The sequence below is a fragment of the Euprymna scolopes genome, chromosome 46 (genome assembly GCF_053919585.1).
Source record: "Euprymna scolopes isolate OS-2025 chromosome 46, ASM5391958v1, whole genome shotgun sequence".
Classification (NCBI taxonomy): Eukaryota; Metazoa; Mollusca; class Cephalopoda; order Sepiida; family Sepiolidae; genus Euprymna; species Euprymna scolopes.
The window spans coordinates 96846905-96865161 of NC_136527.1; the positions used below are offsets into that span (position 1 = coordinate 96846905).

The following is an 18257-nucleotide window of genomic DNA, read 5'->3' on the forward strand; positions in this document are numbered from 1 at the left end:
AAAACTAGACACAAGGTAGAGATTAACTAATAGACATATGTAGATTAAAATTCGTAATAATAGAAACATGTAGCCAAGGGAGATAACTCTAGCGAAAATAGTTCTAAGAAAGAAAACTCTCATTAAAAATCTATAAATACTAAAAATACAACGTAAATAAATACATAAATATTAGCCTGGCAAAAAAAAAAAAAAAAAAAAAAAAAAAAAAAAAATCAGTCTGAATTTGATAAAACAAAAAAAAAGTCATTTTCACCAACAACTAGGCTTCGGACGATGTGATCTCTGAATTTCTTGCCGCTCTTCTAAAACACGCCATGGACTGAGGGAGATAACCCTATTTAATTTAGAAATTCGTTCATCTTTTTTTTTTCTTTCATATGACAGTTTGGCGCTTCTACACTATTGGGGCGAAGTTTCGGAAATCGTATTACTGAATTTCATATGAAAAGAATCGTATCTACGTATTCCTCGTATTTTTTAAGATGATGATATAAAAAAATTACGAAAATCGATAAGGTAGAAAATTATTTATTAAAGAAAATAAAAAATACAACTTGATGGAAACGATCGTAAGACACAGGTTAGTTCAAAAGGGAGGTAATTTTCCGTTTCTATTTAAACTAGATGACCGCAATTATTCCTACTACTACGACGATTAAAGTCATTCAGTCGGACATATATTCGGTGAATTTCTAACAGCATTTTGTGTAATTATTTAGTTTGAACTCATTTTCCCAAACTTACCGTATTCAACAGCAAGCACACACTGCCATTCTCCTTTTTCAAATATATCGATAAACATTGTATGATTTTCGAACCGATTACACATTTTAAAGTGAGTAAAACCACTAAAAACCCTTTTTTCCAGTTAGGTAGAAAAGTAACTTATCTTGCCTTTGGTAACATTTATTTGTTAGTTGTTTTTTTACCACTTTTTTGAATCTATGTGTACAGTAATACAAACCCGGAAGATCCAACAAATATGTGTATAATTTTATAAAAAAAAAAAATCAGTTCCGTTAAAAAAGAAAAAAGTAAATAAATAAATAAATAAATAATAATAATAATAATAATAATAATAATAATACCAAAAACAAATAAGGTCTGCAATGCAAGGGGAGTAACTCTAAAGTTCAAATTTAATTTCATAAAAGTTAGAGTTATCTCCCCTTTGCTATATGTTGGAATTTGCAATTGATATTGAAACACTTTATTTGTTTTTGCGTCATTGATACAAACCCTTCGGCAGATGTGCCTTCCGACTTTCTTCGAATGTATCGTCCATGCTTTTACATCATCGTATCATTATATAAAAATAACACCAATATGTCTACATACATGCAGTGATAGTAATGTCAGAAACCGATTTTAGAATGCGTGAAAAAAAAATTGAATAATTCGACCTCCTATTTTTACAAGCTTATAACTGCTTAAAAAATGTAATTCAAACCCTATTTTTTTTTTCAATTAAAGGAGCAAAGAGCAACTTTTAAAAAAAATAACAGGTTTAATAGAAAATTATGCAATTTTTTTAATCGGCTTTCTTTAAAAAAGATTTGAAGAAAATCAACGAAATTTTTCTTCCTTCAAGTATAAAAAATCGATATAAATTCCAAAAAATCACTTATCTAAAAAAAAAAAAAAACAACTCAATGTGTAGTTCAATTCTTTATTGTTACAAATTTTTCCATATTTATATTTTAAATTCCAATTATTTTTAAATAAAATAATTTTTTAAACAACTATTTGAAAAACGTGCGATCATGGAAGCATTTTTCAAAAAACCAGAAGTAATCTTTCTCCTTGTGTTGAACTACGGATGAACAAAAGGACATAAAAACCACACATTCACGTTAGGTGTGTAGCCTTGTACCTGGATGAACGTGTGTTACCATAGTTGAAAAATAGTCAAATTTTACTCATAGGATTATTCCTTAAAAAAAACGTGCCATCACGTGGCATTACTAAACGGAACTTTTATATACCAAACTGAAATTTTTCGTTTAAGATGACAGTTTCATATCTATCTATCTATATATATATATATATATATATATATATATATATATATATATATATATATATATATATATATATATAAATTTAACTCTTGGTTCGTTCGTAATTAATAGTCTAAATAACCACTGGAATATATATATATATATGTATATATATATATATATATATATATATATATATGTTAATTACCCCTAACCTTTTTTCCTTAAGAAAGAAGTTGTGTCACTCGATAACACACTACAGAAGATGACAGTTTCATATATATATATGTATATATATATATATATATATATATATATATATATATATATATATATATAAATTTAACTCTTGGTTCGTTCGTAATTAATAGTCTAAATAACCACTGGAATGACTGCTTCGACATTTTAGTATAATATGTTTACTGTACCCATGTGTGTTTTTACATATCTCTTTTTAATTATAACATCAGACTGAATTTTGCTATAATAAATAGGTGTTTTTCCTTGTACGGATGGGGCATTTTTTTATTTGGGGACAATTATTTCACGCCGCGTGCCATCACGTGACATTACTAAACGGAACTTTTATATACCAAACTGACATTTTTCGTTTAAAAATGGAATCATTTCTCTTTCGTTAATATATATATATATATATATATATATATATATATACATATATAATATTTCGTGTTTTATATATAAAGTAGAATTGTTGAATGTTATTCTTTTGATTATATTTGTTTTTAGGAGAAGCACAATTAAAAAAAAGATTAAAACGGAGCGAAATTTAAATTTCCATTCCATTTTTACAACAATCGTAAACAAGTGCATACTTCGTAAGTTTTATCGTAAGTTAGCGAGCAACCCATAAAAATCTGCTTAAAATATTGTAAATATATATATATATATATATATATATATATATATAACCTCTCCCTAACATACTGACAATAATTTGGTTCCGTCCTTCCCTATAAGAGGGATTGATTTACTAGGATTTGTATTAGAAGCTGAGCAAAATTATTCAATTGTTGAATTTTTTACATTTTTGTTAAATTTGTTAGTTTGCAATCGCTAAAAGCCCACACAAAAAATTGAACAAAAGACAAAATTAAAAAGAATGGTACTCATGCAGAATTTAACCCCCTCCCTTGGATTCCAATTAGTTTAGGGTTCGACCGGCAATCACTGGATTCAGCCGAGCGTTGTTCAAATGTTGAAACACTAAATCAACCTTTTATTTATTTTTTTTCATAGTTAATTATTGATGGGAGCATTTTTTCTGTTTATTTTCTTAACATCTATTGACAAAAAAAAATTGTACATTCTTTGAAAAAAAAATTTAACTTTTCTCTACTTTCACCTAACTATTTACGGTGTTCATATAAAGCATGAATTTTTTCTTTTCATGATAAAAATTCTGTTTTCAAAAATAAATGTTTACTGCCAACTTTCTTTTAAAAAAAAAAGTGCAAGTTTTTCTGAAAAACAAAAAACTTTCACCTAACAATTTATGGTAAATAATTCACCTTTTCTTGGGGAAAAAACAACTTTTATTGATAAAAAAATTGCAAAAATAATAAAATAAATAAACAATAAAAAATGCATTTTTTTATGGGGAATGTGTTCCATTTTAACAAACTGAGCCACAGCAACGCGTGGCCGGGTGCAGCTTTGTGTGTGAATAAAAAAAATATATATATGAACACGTGATCGCTAAAAACAATGGACTTAGATATAACATTCATTAGCTTACCAGTAATAGCAGGAGCACATTTTCAAAAGTAGGTTAATCTTTTTTTTTTTAATAGAAACATGTAATGATAATAATTACCTGAAAATCCAGCTCCTATGATCAAATTTGGATGAAGAGGGTGTTTGTCTAATACAAAATGCTCATCGGGAGTTTTCTGTTGGAGATAGTGAAAAGAGGGAGTTGTTGGAAAAAAATCAAAGATACATAGTCAAGAGATACACACGAATTATATATATATATGTGTGTGTGTGTGTGTGTGTGTGTGTACGTGTATGTGTGTATGTGTGTGTATGTGTGTATGTGTATGTGTGTATGTGTATGTGTGTGTGTGTGTATGTGTGTGTATGTGTGTATGTGTGTGTATGTGTATGTGTGTATGTGTGTGTATGTGTGTATGTGTGTATGCGTGTGTGTGTATGTGTGTGTGCGTGTGTGTATGTGTGTGTGTATGTGTATGTGTGTGTGCATGTGTATGTGTGTGGGTGTATGTGTATGTGTGTGTATGTGTGCGTGTATGTGTGCGTGTGTGTGTGCGTGTGTGTGTACTAGTCTTCCCGTTGGTCCTTGAAGGGTATGTGTGTGTATGTGTGCGTGTGTGTGTATGTGTGTGTGTGTGTGTGTGTACTAGTCTTCCCGTTGGTCCTTGAAGGGTAAGATGAAACAATTTTCAAAATAAAAAGTGATTTTGCAATTTTATTGTCTTTTATTGTCTTGAGAAAACATTTTTTTTTAAGTAATGAGTGACAGAAATAAAAACTCAGGAAGCCTCCAGAGCACTACTGCATACACTAATTAAAATTAAGGAGACCCTACTAGGTGCGTGTCTAATACAAAATACTCGTCCGGGGTTTTCTGTTGGAGATGGTAAAAGGAGGAACTTATTGGAAAAAATCAAAGATACATAGTGAGGAAAATATATATATATATATATATATATATATATATATATATATATATATATATATATATATATATATAGGGTGACCCAACGTTGCTCGGGATTGAATGATGATCAACAAATTTTTCACACTCCTATATTCTTATTGTCATCTAAATCAGTAAAATCAATCATTTCTAACTTGAACTTAACGGCATCGTCGCCCTCTAGAAAAGATAAAACCCTGTATGGTAGCCTTAACTATCCACTCACCTTCCATTAATTTACTTATACTAAACATGGTTAAATAATTGCACTCACTCACCGTATATATACAATGCTCAACAATACAAGGGTCTGGCTCTAATCCAGGAAAGACATCTTTCACAAATTCACTACATATTTTGATGGCCCAATCATTTTCAACTTGGTCTCGTCGGTCGGGATCAATAACAGGTCCATCGTGTAGCGCTACCTGTTGAGTTTAGAAGAAAAAGAATAGATAAAAGTCTATTACGATAAACAAAGGGTCATAAATCGATTTGATATGGTGCACATATTAAATGTAACTTTCATTTTTTTCATATTGCCACCCGGACTTAGAGTTAGTTTTTGGGTTAATAGATATCATAGTTTTTCATATATAATTGGTGGGCATATATATATATATATATATATATATATATAGTAAGTTATAAAATATACATGGCGATTAAACTACACTGAATATTCCGCGTTTCATCCACTCTAGGATTCTTCAGGCTTATGCGAGAATTTTGTGGTCTCGCGTTTTATATACGGACCTTCTATTGAGTTTTTAGTTAGCGTTGTTTTCATACAATATTTTTTTATTATTAAATGTACTTTTGTGGTCATAATATCGAGTTTTGAAATCTAAGGAAGTCATACCTATGTAATATTTCTTGTTATTTGGGTTTTCTTTCGCAAATGTTGTTGCCTGGTAAACTATGCTTTTGGTTAGACATTTATTTTGAAGTGGGCAAAGTGTGCAGTATCTGCAGTTGCATTTATCTTGTTCGTTATTAGTATTTTTATTTTTATTTCTAGTATGGTTGTTGTTGTCCGGAGTTGGTTTATTATTATTATTATTATTATTATTATTTCTGCTAGTTACATATGTGTTTTTTGTGTTAGTTCTATTTTTGTCATGGTGTCCACTTTTTTATTCTTGTTTTGTTATTTTCATAGCTTTTATTTAATATTTTGTTATTATGTGGTTTAATTATCGTCTCTAAATTTTCGCAGCAGCTGTAGGATAATTTTAGGGTATTTTTATTGAAAATTTTGTGTAAGGGGTTGGTTGCAGGGAAGTGCTTTTCGATAAGATCTACAAATTTCTTGCCAAGTTTTGTTTTTAACATTTGATTGTATGGTGCCGTATACCAGATTATATTTCTTTTTCTTCTATTTTTAATTTTATTATAGTTATTGGTGCTTTGTTGCTTATATTTGCTATCAATATTTTTGCATCCACTATTTCTTAGGGCTGTTTCATAAATATTAGTTGACCTGTTAAATACATTTTCATCGCTTGAGTTATTGCTGAGTCTACTTACGATCGAGTTAGGAATCTGTTTTATAATTGATGGTGGGTGATTGGACTTAGGGTTTACGTATATTGGATTAGCGTTATCTTTTAAATAGGGTTCATATGTGTTTTTATCTAAATTTAACGTGACGTCCAGGAAGTTTGTTATTTTTATGTTAGCTAATACGTCTACATTTAGGCCTAGTTTTTTTCATTTCCTTGTGTATGATTTTCTTAAAATTATCAACCTATATATATATATATATATATATATATATATATATATATATATATATTTACTATAATAATTAAATACCTACAGACACTAGTGTTTCATCCTTTTGGAAATCTAAAGTGCAGGGTGTCACGATTAACACTTTTTGCCAAAATATTTGAGACCATAATCCGGCACCTTACAGATGCTAAACTTCTGACTGACAAACAATAGAAAAATTTTGATAGATTTTTAAAGTTTAAAAATTGAAAAATATTGAGTTCGGAAAATTCATTACTGTTTTTAAAAAAAAAATATTTCAATTACTTTTAAAACAACTTTAATAGTTTATTTTGGAAGTATAATCCATAAAGAAAATAAATAACCCACTTTTAACTGAGAAATTACGAGTTTTTTATATTTTATTCGCAGTTTCGTGTTAGGGGTGTCAAAAATTCCTACAAAAATTCCGATACACCTAGTCATTTTCTACATTGTTTTCTTTGAAATCTAAACTCTAACAAATATACAACTTCAAATATTTTTATATATAGTCGTTTAAGAAAAAAATACAGCACATACGATGTCTACACTTGTCCAAGAAAAATAATTAGTTCTTATCGACATAGCGGAATACTGAAAATACACGTTATACAAGCCAATATTCAAGGGAGGTAACTCTAAATTTTATTACTGAAATTTTTATTACTGAAATTAGAGTTATTTCCCTTGACTCTAATGACAAGTATGTAATTATTGTTGTGTTTCGATTAAAACCACATTTAAAAAATCGATTTCTTAACAATCAGCTTTTTTGTTTACGTAAAAATTAATTTAGAAAATAAAAACGAAAAATTTGATGATCTTCAGATGTTTTAATCGATAAAAATCTGAATAATTTAAAAGAAAATTATCAAAATTGTCCCTCAATGTTTGCATGCTAGATTAAAACCTTCTGATCAAATTAAGATTCTACATTTTCAGGCGGTTACGTGTCAAAATCCTTTAAGACGAGAAGAAAAAAATTAAGACGAAGAATAATTTTGTAATTTAGAAATTAAATGTAAAATGATCACGAATTTTCGGGCCATTGTCGTTTTAAGTCAGTAAAAATGGTGTACTTATCACCGACTTTAAATTCTAAACCAATAGTTTGTTTTTCTTTCTGCTATTTTTACTAATGTTGTGCATTTTAAGAGGGGGGGGAGGGTCTACTGTTTTACAACCTTGTCACCCAGACTTAGGGTTAGTGGATAATTTGTCTAATTGGTTAAAAACTGTGAAACGGCCGGGAAATAGGAGATCAGTTTACATTAACTTTGTATACGAAATTGATCCCCCACTTTAAATTCTCAAAATTTTTAAAAACTTGGTGTTAAAATTTTTTACAAAAGAGTTACGCACCTGAAATGCACATTTACCTACTTATACTAAATGTGAGTTAATCAAAGCTTGTTATTTCTAAGGTCTTTTTATTCTTGTGCTCAAATATATATACACAGGGTGGAACGATAAAAGTGAAAAACGACACTACAGCTTTATTTGAAAAAGTCAGGTGATATATATTCAATGCAGCCGCCTTCAGCCTCAATCTCCGTCTCGATACAGGTCCGGAGCTGGGAGCATTTTCTGAAGCCAAGCCTTTCTATAGTGAAAATATTAATGTGTGTATTTTGAAATGTAAAAATCACTGGTGACCATGTTTGTACAGGCGGCATATGAAAGGGGCCAACCCTCAATTTGGTCAGGAATGCTGAAAACGAATATTCGTATATTAATTTTAGGTGAGTAAATGAAGAAGCTGTATATATATAACTACTTCATTTACTCACATAAAATAAATATACGAAAGTATAGATTTATGCATAAACTTTAAGTATTTACTTCCAAACTGCTCAATACGTTGGTAGAGCTCGTTAGTAATTTATGAAATATATACGGCGATTAAGCTACACTGAATATTCGGCGTTTCATCCACTATAGGATTCGTTAGCCTGACGACTCCTATAGTGGATGAAACGCCGAATATTCAGTGTAGCTTAATCGCCATATATATTTCATAAATTACTATATATATATATATATATATATATATAAATATATATATTTGTTAGTACATTTTCAAGTATTTTTTTTAAAGGTAGATAACTCTTATTTTTATTATCTCCCTTGAGAAAGCACACACAGATATATGTATATATATACATATATTTGTGAGTATATTTTCATATGGTTTCCTAAAGGTAACTCTGACTTTAATTATCTGCCTTGATTAATATCTGAGAAGTTCTTTTTGTTTTAACTTATTTTAAAGCGTTTATTTACTTTGGAACATAACAAGTGTTCAGGCTCAAATTAGAACAAGACCGAGGTGACTGTCATGAGACCGTCGTCTCCCTGCATATTAAAACAAAGCCAACCTCCATACGTAGTTAATTGTCATGTCGAAAATAGTAATATATCCAAAAATTACGAAAACTCTACAAGTGCAGAGTTCTTTATAGTTCAAACCAATATTAAGTAATTTTTTTTTTTTTTTTTTTTGGCATACATTATTGCTGATATTCATGCTGCTCCTCTTTGATCAAATTGTCTCTAGGATGGATTAGAGTTGGGGGTCAGGGTTAGCCTTTTTTTTTTATATTTGATATGTAATTCTATGTCGATTTTTTTAATCTTTTCGAATATGCTGAAAACGAATATCACAATTTAATTCGGGGCACATGATGTATAACAAATAGATAACACAGAAAATAGACTTATAGTTTTTAAAGGTTTATTAGAAGAAAAATATGTAACCCACAGTGGGGACCCTAACAGGTACTACCACTCCGGGTCAGAGTGGACCTGGGAGCAATGGTAATTAAAGGGTGGCTCCACACTCCCCAAGCCCGCTTATGGAGCTTTACCATCGGATACAGTTTAAGGTCATATCCAGGACCCTGAATCCTGTTCTTGTAGAAATTTTGGATGGGAGTGGTCTTCTTCTGGGAGAAGTTTCGGCTGGTTGCTAAATAAAAAGAAAAAAGAGACAAGTTTTAATCCAACGGAAATGGAATCATGTCGTTACAAGTCCGAGTAATTTTGAAATGGATATATCTATAAAAGTGAAAGTGTACAACTTATAGTATAAACCACTGAAATGTTAGATATAGTTTCCTTGGCCATGGATCTAACGTAATAAATTCATATGACCCTTAATCAATAATGGTTAATGTGTCAAAGTTAAAAATAAAGGAAAAAATATATATAAGTGTAATTATTACTTCACGCGACAAATAGCTAGGGGGTTGCTTTAATCCACGATGTATTTGTAAGTCATGCCGTGCTTTCTTTTCTCTAGCTTTAATTTAAACCTACGTCACTGCCAGTGGTCATACACGCAAACACGTAACGGGTTCGAGCCTTCCTCCCTGCTACCACGCGTTTTTCGTTGTTTGGCTCAACACAAAACCCCCAAACTCCCAGGGATAAAATGCTAGTTTTGTACAAAGTACTGAGATGCCAGACAATTATGCTAGTTTAGAACTTTCAGGTCCAAGTAATCAGCCACATTTTTCAGTTTTGGGGCATAAATATTACTGCAAAGGCGTGTAAAGGGCAAACTCGAATTTGAGCGCAATCGTTATTCTAATAATTGCTCATTTTTAATATGCCAATATTATTATCATTTTCTTATATGGATCAGCAAGATATTTTTACTAGTAATAAGTTTATTTTTAGAACAGCTTATCACTTATTCTCTGGTATATTTTTGGTTTTAAAGTATTATTTTAGTATTAGTGTTTAATCTTTCAGTATTTATACAATTTAACATTTTGATATTTACATTTATGTCGAGGTTTAGTGTTTATTATTTGATCGGTTATAACTTAATTTAGCGCTAATTTATAAGTTATGTTTTAGTATCTAATCATGATTTTTTTGTTTTTAATTATTAGTTTTAGTTTTTATAGTTATTTAATATATTATAATTTATTAGAATATATTAACAGTAGTAAAATTATATTACTGATCCATAATGAAAATGATAATTATAGCTGGAACAATTACATCGAGAGCATTGCCAGGGCTGCTGCGAGGAAGGTGGGCTCTCTCTACCGTGCTAGAAAACTTCTAACACCCCAAAGTATCCTGTACCTCTCTAACAAGGCCACTATTCGCCCATGTATGGAGTATTGCTGTCATATTTGGGCTGGTGCATCGGCTACTAGTCTCTCGCTCCTTGACAGGGTTCAAAAGAGAGTCGCAAATCTGATAGGCCCTAAACTGGCATCTAAGCTTCAGCCTCTGTCCCATCGTCGAAACGTTGCATCCCTCTGCCTGTTCTACAACTATTATAATGGTGAATGCTCTGATGAACTGCAAGCATTTGTGCCCCCACAACGTAAACACCCTCGACAGACCCGACAAGCTGCAAAATCCCACCCCCCACACTGTAGAGATCCCTACATTTAAAAGATCTTTCTACTCCAGTAGTTTCTTCCCCAGAGCTGCTAGAATTTGGAATTCCATTCCAGGTCACTGCTTCCCCAACTGTACTGACATGCATAAGTTCAAGTGCAACGTGAACCAACACCTCCCTGCCCAAATCCCTACATAGTACCCCAGTAGATGTTTCCCCCTGATAGTGGCAAAGTGCCTTGTTTGAGGTAAAAATGTAATAAAAAAAAAAAAACAATAGTAATGTAAATATTTGTATATAATTACAAAGCATATTGTTCATGCATTTTAATACTTTACTTTAGGCAAATCCACATGAACAAGGAAACCTATCTCTCTCGGCAAAAATGAGTTCAAACTGAAGAAATGTTATATATAATTGTTTTCGGCTAACTTTACCAAATCTGTGCGTATGCTAAACATAAGTAAAAAAAACAAGTAATGTTCAACGCTGCAAGAGAACTAGAAAGAGAATAAAAGTTAATAGACAGGATAAAGTCTGGAACAAAAAGAGAAAAAATTAATTAGCAAAATTTATCAGGTGCGAAAAAAGTGAGTAATGTTCAACGGTACTGGAGAACAAGAAAAGAAAGGGCCAATTAGAAGCTGGAATCATCAAAAGTCATTAGACAAAAAAGAAATCAAGTAAATAGGATGCCATTTATCAGGTGCTGTAAAGAAATGCTCTTTTAGAATCTTCAAGTCTCAACACTCACTAGTAAAAATAAGTCAAAAACAAGTAATGTTCAACGCTGCAAGACAACTAGAAAGAGAATAAAAGTTAATAGACAGGATAAAGTCTGGAACAAAAAGAGAAAAAAGAAATTAGCAAAATTTATCAGGTGCGAAAAAAGTGAGTAATGTTCAACGGTACTGGAGAACAAGAAAAGAAAGGGCCAATTAGAAGCTGGAATCATCAAAAGTCATTAGACAAAAAAGAAATCAAGTAAATTAAGAAATTAACTGAAACCCATCTAAAACAAAGCAAATTCAGCAGCTGGTACAAAACAAGTGCTGAAAAGGTGGTTTAGAGTCCTGAAGTCTCAACAATCACTAGAAAATTAGAAATAAATCAAGGTAGTTGTTGCAGCACCACCAAGACACATTGATACAATAAATGAAACCTTTATGAATTCGATGGGAAGTTGGAGTTGCTTATAAAAAAAAATATATTATTACTTACTTTAGGAATTTCTGGAACTGCTTCCAAGATGGGGATGAGAGGGGTCATGGGTGTTGCTGCTGCTGGTGCTGAAAACTTGAATAACTTTTTCTTTTTTTTTTAATTGTTTTTTTCTTTTTTTGGTTTGTTTGTTTTATTTATTTTCCTTTATTTCATAGCATTTTATTTTTATGAAATTATTTTTTTGGAAATTATAATTAGGAAATAGCAATACTTACTTTATGACTTTCTGGAACTGCATCCAATATTGGGATGACAGGGTCATGGCTGTTGCTGTTGAAACCTGTAATAACTAGTTGTATTATTATTTTTACATTTTTTTTTTCGGTTTATTTTCCTTTAGATCACAGTATTTTATTTTTTGTGAAATTTTCTTTTTTTTTTTTAAATTATAATTAGAAGAAGATATCAATACTTACTTTATGACTTTCTGGAACTGCATCCAATATTGGGATGACAGGGTCCTGGCTGTTGCTGTTGAAACCTGTAATAACTAGCTGTATTTTGCATTATTATTTTTACATTTTTTTTTCGGTTTATTTTCCTTTAGATCACAGTATTTTATTTTTTGTGAAATTTTCTTTTTTTAAAAAATTATAATTAGAAGAAGATATCAATACTTACTTTATGACTTTCTGGAACTGCATCCAATATTGGGATGACAGGGTCATGGCTGTTGCTGTTGAAACCTGTAATAACTAGTTGTATTTTGCATTATTATTTTTACATTTTTTTTTTCGGTTTATTTTCCTTTAGATCACAGTATTTTATTTTTTGTGAAATTTTCTTTTTTTAAAAAATTATAATTAGAAGAAGATATCAATACTTACTTTATGACTTTCTGGAACTGCATCCAATATTGGGATGACAGGGTCATGGCTGTTGCTGTTGAAACCTGTAATAACTACTTGTATTTTGCATTATTATTTTTACATTTTGTTTTTGTTTTATTTATGTTACTTTAGTACATTGCATTTTACTGAGTGTATGTTAATTATTTTGTTAATTTTTATTAAAATAAAATACCTGTAACAGAAAAATAATTTTGGTTATGATCATGCATGGGTGAATATTTTCGGTTAGACTTGCTAAAGTTGGTTAAAGGAAATATAAGCAGAAAGGAATTCGTTTTAATCACTAGCAACACAACGAAAGAAATACTTACCTGAGGATTGTGCTGATTCTAACTAGAAGCTGCAGCAATGGAAAAGAGGAAAATTAAACTTGTCAATTACAAAAACTGAAATCGAAAAGAAGAAACGCTTGATGCTTTACTCACCTCTGGCTAGTCGTGGTCGCCATCAAACTGAAAAAGGAGGGAAAGGGTGGAATCCACTAGTTACCAGGTACCGTACAGGAAAGGACAGTTTGGGCAGGTAGGTGATGATCTCCCCAAAGTGGAGCGCTACATAAAACATGCATTGCTACGAACATCCTCCGAAAAAGGCGGTTTCTACTCGGAATAAAAGGCGGAGCAGAAAACGGAAGTGTTCTCTCTACTCAACACGATTCCTAGAGAGATACCACGAGATTGTGCGTGAATGAGGAGGAGGTGATGAAAGCTCACAAAACTGCCATTCCTACTATCGTATCGGATATTATTAATCGGAGGTCCATCATTGCATTACCGCCCCAGCTCGTAGTTGATAGATAGTAGGAATAATATTACCAGCGCCCTTCAGGCAGCTTGTGAGAACACACAAACTAATGGTAGTATTACTCTAGTCGTTCCTGGTCGAATGGAGCCATGCATGCATTATGTAGTAACACGAGCACGTGTCGCCTGATAAGAAAGAGCGTAGGCTCACCCACTTGGGGAGATTTCCTATCCAGACTTGCACCTATTTGTACACCTGGAACCGGACTCAGAACCTCGACAATGAGAAGAGTCAAGGAGAGCAAGGTGTTGAACTACCTAAAGAGGTCACCATATAAAACAAGCGTTGCTGTGAACAACCTTCCAAAACGAGGGAAGGGACTTTTTGTTCTCTCTACCCAACAGGATTCCTAGAGAGATACCACTAGATTGTGCGTGAATGTGGAAGAGCCTATGAAAGCTCACAAAACTGCCATTCCTACTATCGTATCGGATATTATTAATCGGAGGTCCATCATTGCATTACCGCCCCAGCTCGTAGTTGATAGATAGTAGGAATAATATTACCAGCGCCCTTCAAGCAGCTTGTGAGCACACGCAAACTAATAGCAGTATTACTCTAGTCATCCGTAGTCGAGTGGAGGCACGCGTGAATTACATAGTAGAAACACGAGCACGTGTCGCTCCCTCTTCGGGGGAATTCGGAAAAGCGCACCTTGCGCTGCAGGTATTTGTTGAGCTGGGAGTTGACTCAACAACTCGACACTGAGAAAAGAGCTTTAGAAAAGCTCCAGATTAGTTACCTGCAAAGTCGAGGAAAGTTGGAGGACCAGGCCTGCGAAGGAGAACACACACAATTTGGGCCTTGATGGAAGCACACGGGAGAGAGGGAGGCCCATTTTTCTCTTTCGGGGGAGTGTTCTCCTTCCAGCCTGCTCGAGCACGTCTTTTCTGCTCGCCACATGCAAGCGTATAAAAAGACGACCAGATGACGGACGCAACAAACTCATGCCGTCATTAACTGGATTTTGATCGGGTTCCGTACAACAAGGTGTTGAACTCCCTAAAGAGGGCACCATATAAAACAAGCGTTGCTGCGAACAACCTTCCAAAACGAGGGAAGGGACTTTTTGTTCTCTCTACCCAACAGGATTCCTAGAGAGATACCACAAGATTGTGCGTGAATGTGGAAGAGCCTATGAAAGCTCACAAAACTGCCATTCCTACTATCGTATCGGATATTACTAATCGGAGGTCCATCATTACATTACCGCCCCAGCTCGTAGTTGATAGATAGTAGGAATAATATTACCAGCGCCCTTCAAGCAGCTTGTGAGCACACGCACACTAATTGTAGTATTACTCTAGTCGTTCCTGGTCGAATGGAGCCATGCATGCATTATGTAGTAATAAAATAAAATACCTGTAAGAGAAAAATAATTCTGGCTATGATCAAGCATGGGTGATTATTTTTGGTTAGACTTGCAAAAGTTGGTTAAAGGAAATATAAGCAGAAAGGAATTCGTTTTAATCACTAGCAACACAACGAAAGAAATACTTACCTGAGGACTTGTACTGATTCTAACTAGAAGCTGCAGTAATGGAAAAGAGGAAAATTAAACTTGTCAATTACAAAAACTGAAATCGAAAAGAAGAAACGCTTGATGCTTTAGTCACCTCTGGCTAGTCGTGGTCGCCATCAAACTGAAAAAGGAGGGAAAGGGTGGAATCCACTCGTTACCAGGTTTCGTACAGGAAAGGACAGTCTGGCCAGGTAGGTGATGATCTCCCCAAAGTGGAGCGCTACATAAAACATGCATTGCTACGAACATCCTCCGAAAAAGGCGGTTTCTACTCGGAATAAAAGGCGGAGCAGAAAACGGAAGTGTTCTCTCTACTCAACACGATTCCTAGAGAGATACCACAAGATTGTGCGTGAATGTGGAAGAGCCTATGAAAGCTCACAAAACTGCCATTCCTACTATCGTATCGGATATTATTAATCGGAGGTCCATCATTGCATTACCGCCCCAGCTCGTAGTTGATAGATAGTAGGAATAATATTACCAGCGCCCTTCAGGCAGCTTGTGAGAACACACAAACTAATTGTAGTATTACTCTAGTCGTTCCTGGTCGAATGGAGCCATGCATGCATTATGTAGTAACACGAGCACGTGTCGCCTGATAAGAAAGAGCGTAGGCTCACCCACTTGGGGAGATTCCCTATCCAGACTTGCACCTATTTGTACACCTGGAACCGGACTCAGAACCTCGACAATCAGAAGAGTCAAGGAGAGCAAGGTGTTGAACTACCTAAAGAGGTCACCATATAAAACAAGCGTTGCTGTGAACAACCTTCCAAAACGAGGGAAGGGACTTTTTGTTCTCTCTACCCAACAGGATTCCTAGAGAGATACCACAAGATTGTGCGTGAATGTGGAAGAGCCTATGAAAGCTCACAAAACTGCCATTCCTACTATCGTATCGGATATTATTAATCGGAGGTCCATCATTGCATTACCGCCCCAGCTCGTAGTTGATAGATAGTAGGAATAATATTACCAGCGCCCTTCAAGCAGCTTGTGAGCGCACGCAAACTAATAGCAGTATTACTCTAGTCGTCCGTAGTCGAGTGGAGGCACGCGTGCATTACATAGTAGAAACACGAGCATGTGTCGCTCCCTCTTCGGGGGAATTCGGAAAAGCGCACCTTGCGCTGCAGGTATTTGTTGAGCTGGGAGTTGACTCAACACCTCGACACTGAGAAAAGAGCTTTAGAAAAGCTCCAGATTAGTTACCTGCAAAGTCGAGGAAAGTTGGAGGACCAGGCCTGCGAAGGAGAACACACACAATTTGGGCCTTGATGGAAGCACACGGGAGAGAGGGAGGCCCATTTTTCTCTTTCGGGGGAGTGTTCTCCTTCCAGCCTGCTCGAGCACGTCTTTTCTGCTCGCCACATGCAAGCGTATAAAAAGACGACCAGATGACGGACGCAACAAACTCATGCCATCATTAACTGGATTTTGATCGGGTTCCGTACAACAAGGTGTTGAACTCCCTAAAGAGGGCACCATATAAAACAAGCGTTGCTGCGAACAACCTTCCAAAACGAGGGAAGGGACTTCTTGTTCTCTCTACCCAACAGGATTCCTAGAGAGATACCACAAGATTGTGCGTGAATGTGGAAGAGCCTATGAAAGCTCACAAAACTGCCATTCCTACTATCGTATCGGATATTATTAATCGGAGGTCCATCATTGCATTACCGCCCCAGCTCGTAGTTGATAGATAGTAGGAATAATATTACCAGCGCCCTTCAAGCAGCTTGTGAGCACACACAAACTATTTTAGTATTACTCTAGTCATCCGTAGTCAAGTGGAGGCACGCATGCATTACACAGTAGAAACACGAGCACGTGTCGCTCCCTCTTCGGGGAAATTCGGAGAAGCGCACCTTGCACTGCAGGTATTTGTTGAGCTGGAAGTGTGGACTCAACACCCCGACACTGATAAAAGAGCTTTAGAAAGCCTCCAAACCAGTTACCTGCAAAGTCGGGGAAACTTGGAGAAGCAGGCCTGCGGAGGAGAACACGCTCAAATGGGGCCTTGGAAGCAAACGGGAGGGGTTAGGGTTAGGATAAGGGAAAGGGATAGGGTAAGGCCCATTTTTCTTTTTTTGTTCGGGGAATGTTCTCCTTTCAGCCTGCTCCTTCCTTAACACGTCTTCTTTGCTCGCCACATGCAAGCGTATAAAAAGACGACCAGATGACGGACGTCATTTCCTGGATTTTGTTTTGCCAGAGCCCATTTAGCCGTGTAGTTGTTGTTCAACTACAACGTTACACCCCCCTACCACGGTGAGGATAGGGTTGGACTTTAGGGGGGAAAATACACATCCACATTTACTAATCTTACTCTTGCAATGTTGTTGTAATAAACAAAAAATTAGGAAATTCTTTAATGATTGCATTTTCGTAATTTTGGGATATGTTACGATTGTCGACTACAACTCAGTAGCTAGGATTCTTTTTTTTTTTTTTTTTTTTAAATATCAATTCGAAATGGCGACCGATTCTCTCTTTAACACGGTAAGTTCGGGAAAAGGTGTTATAAATAATAAACTAGACCAAATACTATTAAAAAACCACCGAATATATGTCAAGTTATGTCACGGTAACATATATTGAGCGAATTTCTAAAAGTATTTTGTCTAGTTTATTATTTATTACATCTTTTTCCGAACTTACCGTGTTAAAGATAGAGTCGGTCGCCATTTTGAATTTTCCAATATATCGGTAAACACTGTTTTTTCGAGCTGAATAAACATGTTTAATTTAATAAAAACACGAAAATTATATACAGTTTGGTAAAAAAGTAATTTATCTTGCCTTTGATAACATTTATTTGTTATATATTTGTTTTTTGACAACTGTTTCGAATCTATGTGTCCAGTACTAATACACACCCGGTTATTCTATATTAAATAAATACTGAAATCAAATTATGAATAAAAAAAAATATAAAAAAACTGAACTAATTTGGTGGGCTGAAATAAGGAACCAAGCAGAGAGCCGATGCGAGGTTAAAGAGACAGACAGACAGAGGATGTAGTTGGAGAGATACAGTACAGCT

The 18257-nt window shown here is 34.1% G+C and overlaps 1 protein-coding gene across 1 annotated transcript in view; it reads right to left on the minus strand.

Moving 5' to 3' along the window:
• Positions 1-18257, minus strand: part of LOC145270185 (uncharacterized) — a 149768-nt gene that overhangs the window by 66016 nt on the left and 65495 nt on the right. The window contains exon 11 of the mRNA XM_080125814.1: positions 4965-5114. Coding sequence (XP_079981940.1) covers positions 4965-5114 — 150 coding nt within the window. The remainder of the gene's footprint in view (positions 1-4964; positions 5115-18257) is intronic.